General features: G+C 36.4%; 1 protein-coding gene across 1 annotated transcript; it reads right to left on the bottom strand.

The window, feature by feature from the left end:
• Nucleotides 1-2,643: 2,643 nt before the first annotated feature.
• Nucleotides 2,644-5,094, bottom strand: LOC108760493 (uncharacterized). Its single transcript, XM_018506486.1, has 3 exons — nt 4,749-5,094; nt 4,528-4,668; nt 2,644-4,417 (listed from the first exon to the last, which is right to left on the bottom strand). Exons 1-3 carry the CDS (start codon nt 4,953-4,955, stop codon nt 4,178-4,180), a joined length of 588 nt encoding a protein of 195 aa, XP_018361988.1. The 5' UTR covers nt 4,956-5,094; the 3' UTR covers nt 2,644-4,177.
• Nucleotides 5,095-7,697: the final 2,603 nt, after the last annotated feature.

Genomic DNA, 7,697 nt, shown 5'->3' on the forward strand with positions numbered 1-7,697 from the left:
TTAAGAAATGTATATAGGGTGTCCCATTTTAATCAACGCACTTGAATTTCTTCGAAATCATACGAGAGATATCGAAATTTCATTTTTACGAGATTATATGATATCGAGGGGAACATATGTTATGACTAAAAAAATTTGATTTTGCAGGATGAAGAGTCTAAGTTAAATAAAGGTCAACTTCTTTAAATGGCTAGGTACATATATTATAGTTTTTGTCTGGCAGAATCCGATGAGAATAATACTCCTGAACATAGAAGATAGCACTAAATAGTAGAAGGTGCATATTATACAGGTTTACGTATAAGGTAGTTTAAGTAGTAAACATAATAAGTACCACCCTACACAAGATTTAATAATAATACATTACATATTATATACAGCAATAATTAGCAGTATTTAGTACGAACGATGTATGTATTGTATTATTATTATGTCTTGTGTGGGATGGTACTTATTGTGTTTACTGTGTAAACTACGTAAACCGTGGTATGAGTGCTACCATGTGCATTTTCTGCTACCCAGTGCTACCTTCTGTACTCAAGATTTATTCTCGTTGGATTTTGCTAGGGACGACAGTTTAAATATGTATAAAGACAATGATATTGCAAACTCGCATTTGATTACTTGACCTTCGACGATCTTAAGGTCATATCGCGTTAAGTTTCTAATGAAGAGGGCAAAAAGGTATGTAACCGCTAAAAACTATGTAGCTGTTATAAAAAATAAAGTTGACCTTTATTTGACTTTGACGCTTCCACGCTTAAAATTAATTTCTTTTTTATCAAAATATGTTTCTGTTACATTCCATGTTACATTACATTCCATGTAGTTTTAAAATTATTATAAATATCTTTGTGATATTTAATATTGTGGGGATATTTGAAATTATTTTGAGAGAGAGAGAGAGAGAGAGAGAGAGAGAGAGGAGGGTGAGAGAGAGGAGAGAAAAATTTCGTAAAATGTGATTTTCGTGAACTAGATTCAATGCATATATTTCGTAAATCGATGAGAACACGTATTTCTGATATTTCCAGTGATACTGATTCTCTCGTTTGACTAGTAGTTGGTATCCTTTAAAGTATACAAGAAATAATAATACGGCGAACGTTCCCCGTTTGTTCCCACCGCATTCGAAATCACGTGACACGTAATGTCAACTCTGACACTCGCGTCACCAGATATCCCTTTTCCCTCTGGGACAAGTTGTTTTAAAATAATTTTAAAATGCTGAGTAAATATTACGCGCCGACGCGTGCAACCATATTGAACCAAAATGAGAAAATAAGCTTTCTAAGCCGCTACCCCTTTATAGATCTTCAACTGGATAGCCCCCTTCTCCTTTCTTTCTGTCATCAGTGGAGACTGAGAAACGGTAAATAAGAAATCAAGGAGTAATTTTATAGGATCGTACGTTATTTAATCCAACAACGATAAGTTTTTATTGACAATGAAATTTTATTTTAAATTTACTGTGATTATTAAAGTACAAAAGTGAAAATTTAGTATAAATATAATATGTACAAACTTATAAAAGATAACAATTAAATATCATAAAGTTACGGAATAATCAAAGAGTTATCAAAGAGGAAAAATCAATTTACAGAATTGAAAAATAATATAATAACTATATATACATATATAATATATAAATTTAGAATAGGCATTGGGAGTAAGCGCGATAGATAGTGCGCAGTTCTTTATTTATCGAGAGGAAACATCTTTAAGTAAAATAGTTCTTAATATCTTTTATTATTAATAAAAAATAATACTATTCGTTACTAGTGCATTTTCTTAATCAAAAGAAAAAAAAATAGAGGGAATCTTTTTTATATTTTTTTCTTAAAGGTGTTGAAATTTCTTACTTAGGTTTTGATAATGAAAATTTTTTTCTCCAACTTCCAAATACTATCTATTTTCGAGAAAAAAGAGTAGTATGAATAGTCTGATAAAGCCTAATATATAATAATAGCTTATGATAGAATTATGAAATAATTTTTTTGTCGACATTATTACGTTATGACATAATGACAATGTTTGTTAATGCATTCTTGAAATTAATATTTATATTCTATGTAATAGATATATAATTTTTTTAAGCATAATATATATTAGAATTATAAAAAATATTTTACCAATTTGAAAGAAGGAATGGAATTAAAATAGAAATTACATAATATATGACTTCAGGTTAATTTATAATGTGTTGCTTATTATTCGCTGTGTCATTTGTGGCTTTGCTATTTAGCTGAAACGACGGTGGAAGAACGAAATCCAAAAGAAACGATAAAACCCGATGGGTAGTGCCAGTGTGCACTGCGCTGATAAATATAACGTAACAAGTTCAGTGGAATAACAGCTTCATCCTGGAGGGATCAATGCGACTTTGCTTCGACTTTCACGCAGAATTTCCTTCTGGAAAAGCATACGCGTGAAAGAATTGAATAGCTAAAGCGGAGTCAGTCCGAACGTGATCTATAGACTATACAGCAGCTTCATTTCCGAGTCATTACTTGTGTAAATATATTTCTTTTCAAAATAATATCGTACTGATTAAAATTAATTTTTAGCGTTATTTTATTAATTAATATAAATCGTATTTTTGTCATTAAATGATTTTTTTTACTTAATTATATTGATTATTTCTATTTGATCGGTTTTATTATAAAATGAGCAGTAACAATTTGACATGTTTATGAACTGTCAATTCCATTGTTGAATATCATGTTGTGCAATTGATCGCATTGTTACCTACATTGATTGCGTTTGACAGGATAGACTGCGACTGGCCGTTAATTTGCAATGACGAAGAAGCCTTCCATTTCCTTAATGGCGGCGGCAAAACGCGCGCGCACGACTATAAAAAGTAAATTAAATAAGAATTAAATACAAATAAAACCGTTCAGCCAAGTAATTGGCTGGTAACCTCGCTCGTTGCCTGACGACCGTCTGAAATTGTTCTACCCTTACAGCTCCGGTGCCTCTCTTTGCCATTGTATTTGAGAAGAAAAAGAATCCTTGTCAATAGTCATGCGCCGCAATATAATCCACAGAAAAATCATCATTGGGACTGTCGATCAAATTTACGATTATAATCGAAATAATTATAAACGAGATAACCGCGTAATAGCATACAACTGTAATAAATGCAGATAATAAATTCAACGTAGATTGTAACAGCCGTATATCCATGATAAGGCAAAAACCCTGTTAACTTTTAATACAAAAACGATGAAGGGAAATTGCGCACGGGCGCAAAAAATTCATCACCTCGTACCGTTGCGAGGTTCGTCAAAAAGCGTTTTAAAGGCGTTAGAAGAATGGGGTCAGACGGAGGGAAGGGTAAAGCGTACTACATCTCATAGCCGAGGTGGAGTTTTCGTGACGAGGCGGTCGGCGGGGCAATCATGGTTGGATTAGACGTATGTATAAGGATCGTGCTGCCTACTCCGGCCTGGCGGAGAGGATATCGGAGGGTTGCCAGCCGGGTCAAACGGGTCGCAAGATAGACGTTTACGCGCGGGGTGAGAAACATAAATGATATTTCATGAGGAGCATATGCGTGCGGAGATGACTCCTCCTTCGCGCGCGAGCCCTCGGCGAGGGTGGCTCCGCTGTCACCCCGAGCTGGCAGCGGGGTGCTGGTTTATTACAAACAAGGATTACCCGGGTAATGGGACATTCTGTCCCTTCAGCTCACTGCTGAGTTGAGCAGTGAGAAGTTGGTGCGCACTGACTCACGCTTCTGCTGATCTTCGGGCTGCCTCGAACTGTCAAAGGGGCGAAAATGCAGTTGGGAGATCTCCGTTCACGATAGCCAAGGCAAGTTCGTGAACCACTGGATAAATTTGTCAACATGATCAGATTAATAGGACAATCGATAGATCGTAGATAGATACTTTTTCATGCTACGAAATAATGGCGACGATTGACACGATTTAATCATACGCTTCTTCGTAAAGTAAACAATAATTTTCTAATATGATCAATTTCGTGTCTACGTTACAGTCACGATGACGATTCATTGCTTCTCGGGGTTCCAAAACGTAAATCTCGCCAGATTATGCCAATAGCGATAATGGTATTTGTAAAAGCGGGAGCTTCATTCGGCGAATTGCAGGTTTCAGCTTAATCCGAACGTTCTCCAAGCGTGCCGCTCAAACACCGCCCAAATCCATGTTTAAATACTGTAAAAAGTTCCGTCAATTTTGCGACTGTATCCGGGATTCGATTGGTCCATATGAGGACCCTCGATATTTAATTTCACGCTGCTCGGATGAATTCTCCGCGGTAAAGTTGGTCCACTATAACACCTCGATTTATCCGCCGATAAAGGTGCCCGAACTACCGATTTAAGTTCCTCGTCCGGATGACCGCTCACGTGCATCGGTCTATCTGGTTTAGGTGGGTCCGGTAAAATCTAAAAATGTTCAAATATCCTTTTATTTTTCATACTAAATTTTTTTTATTGTTTAATGATGCGTTTGTATATGTAATTCAATTTAATTATATTTAATGTATTTTTTGTACCTTAATCTCGTTTCGTAAGACACGCCAAGTTTCTCTGCCGAGCGTTTCCGGCTGGATCGGCACGTACATCTTTGAAACTAAAGTGTCTCGACTGTGAGCATAAACGCTGTTTAACGCTAGATCGAGGGCGTCATGTGGAACCTGTAAAAACAGTTGTGCATATCGGCAAAAATTGTGATATAATAGAAAGTTTTACTTTCAGTATCGAATGGTATTGAAACCTGCGGTCTGACGAATCGACGATCCCTGCGGATGCTGTTTAGAGTGTGATGAGCGAAGAGACGCTCGTGAGCGCTCAATTTAACGTTCCAATTTTTATCCAATGGCGAGACTTTATCTCCCAACACAGGCCCACGTGATATCCATGCTCCTTCTCGGGAGATATCCGGTACAGGGTAAGGATTCCGAACGTAGAATGCATGGGCCATTATAACGTGAACCTATTCCAATACTGTGTTTGAGAATATAAAAAATACATACGCATTAATTTTTTAATCGTGACATGCTATAATCCTAATGTCTTTGTAAGTTAACAGCAAAGTCCTGTCAGTGAGTCATTTGAGTAATTTATCGAGAGAAGTATGCAAGAAGATTTAGAATTATCGATTATTCATATGTTTTAAAGATTTTAATTAACAACTTAAATTTTTATTATAGGCACCAATATTTTTATCATAGACATACAAATTTAAAGTTAAACTTGAAAAAAATTAAAATTAAAACTTTAACTAAAAACTAAAACTAAAACTTAAACTTTAATTAAAATTAAAGTTAAATTTCTACTTCGTAGACATTTTTATGTCTAGGATTTTTACATATTTCTAATGTTTCTCCAAAACATTTTTTATTTGCGATTGAAAACGAGAAATAGAGCGGATTGAAACATTATTATTTTATCTCGAATTTATTTTTGTATGCCTTCTCATATCGATTTTAATATTGTTTTAATATTTAATTTATCGTTTTTATAATATTTTTCTAATTAATCAAAACAATATTTGATATGCTTTTATTCTCATATCAGCCACTGTTTTTAAACGGTTAACACTTTCTCATTTCGTGTAAATCCACAGTAAACAATGCCAATCCGTTCGGGATTCAAGAGGCCACATCCGGTCTTACACTCTGCTTCTTCGGGATTAAGACGAGACTCTACCGCAGAGAGTAACACTCAAGTCAACGTGCGACTTGTGTGGATTTCGATCCTCGTTCATAAACGAAACCGACCTTAACCCATGCGAACGGCCTGCATCGCATCACTCTCCACGGGGTGTCCACTTATCGTTTCTTCCGCTCGTTCTCGCTTTCGCGGTGGTATTTGGATATTTCCTGAGCTCTCAAAGTGTTTCCCGAAGTCTTTCACGCTTTTGCGTCGTGAAAGAACCTACTATGAAATTCGGCCGAGGCTTTTCACGAGTAATACCATTCATAAGCCTTTTCTTTCCTGTTCGAATTCAGCTGATCGGTTGATGTCGTATTCGGCAGATATGAGTTTTATTAAACAGGAACAGAAATACAAGCAAAATATTTGAATTTAATAAGTGCAAACCAGTTTGTAGCAGCTTAGTATGAACTAATCTACAGTGTTTAGAACAAAAAAGTCCCAGAAAAAAGTCCATTGATATGTATTCCGTATGTAATACATGTCAATGCAGTTTTTCGTAATTACAATGTAATATTGTACATACATATATATAAAATCGTGTTGCAATACATGCAATTGTCACTATTTGCGTGCTCGGTATCGGGTCTTCATTTTTTCGCAATTACAATGTAATATTGTACATACATATATAAAATCGTGTTGCAATACATGCAATTGTCACTATTTGCGTGCTCGGTATCGGGTCTTCGAGATATTCCTCGAGTAAACCGAGAAATCGCGAATCGCGGTTACACACATCCGGGCTCTTCCCGCATTTAACGTATTTTGCTCAGGAGGTGGTCGGCCACGGCCAACGCCGACGTCCAATATTAAACCCGCAGTAATTTATGTTGGCGCGAGCGTGCATAATGCTGTTTGTATAAAGCGCTACCGCCACGTGTCGACTCGTGCCGACGGTACGTATCACTCCCTCCTGCCTGTCCTTTAATTCCCGCTATGCTGTGTAGGCGACGCGCAAAATCCCGTCCAGTACGCACGCATGCTATTTTAAATGCATCCTTGCGTCTTGGATTTCTGTTCCGAGACGCATAAAGAGAAAATAATATTTTACTCTTTGATAGGAATTCTTGCTATATAGTTTCTAGTAATAAGAACGTCTCGCGTTCTTACTATAGATAAACTATTATCAATCTTTCATTTTATTCTTTTTAATGTAAGTTTTTGGAAAAATTTTATATTGAAGATACCGCATGTGACAAAGAAAAATAATGTCTATTATTTGTTTATATTTATTAATTATTCATATTGAAGGTATATGATCTTGATATTATTAGATAAATAGATCTCGAACGCGATGAAAAAGTGGCGCCCCTTTTTTCTCGGCAGTCTGCCGGTCTATTTCGTAACGTAGATTCGCTCTTCGTGGATGATAGGAGGGAGCGAATCATCTTCCGCGTCATTGCTTGTTCGATCTCTCCTTCGGGGCGTCAGCCCGGGCTGTACGATGGGGAGACGACACGCGTAATCGCGTAATCGCGTAATCGTGGCGCGTGCTGAAGTTCGGGTTGCGGGAGCTTTGCGTGCGTCTACACTGGCACACGTGCGACGTTGCTCACCCTGAATCAACAGCGATCGCGAATCGCACAGATCTATTCGTGAACGTCAAACGGACGCGTTTGTCTGTCCGCTCGTCCGTACTGTGAATCCCGGCAGCGCGTTTTACGAGATAATCGGCGCAACGACCTGAATCGGATTACAGTCGACTATCATAAGCGCATCAAGTGTACTCCGACCGAAATGACGTTAATTAAGCAAGATATGTGATTGCGGTAATGACTATAATTTTATATATTTTTTGAAAAAACAAATCAATAATTAACTTTTGTTAATTATCGATAATGTGATATTACAGTTACGTCGTTCGGATGAAAAATGAAATAATTTTTTTAATTAATTTTTCTAATACTTTACACAAAAATTATTTGAAAAAATTTTCTTAACGGTACACTATATCTATATAAGTATGATTTCTAATTAAAAAATTTAATGTATATTGCATTTTGTT

Source organism: Trachymyrmex cornetzi, unplaced genomic scaffold (genome assembly GCF_001594075.2).
Source record: "Trachymyrmex cornetzi isolate Tcor2-1 unplaced genomic scaffold, Tcor1.1 scaffold225, whole genome shotgun sequence".
Taxonomy (NCBI): domain Eukaryota; kingdom Metazoa; phylum Arthropoda; class Insecta; order Hymenoptera; family Formicidae; genus Trachymyrmex; species Trachymyrmex cornetzi.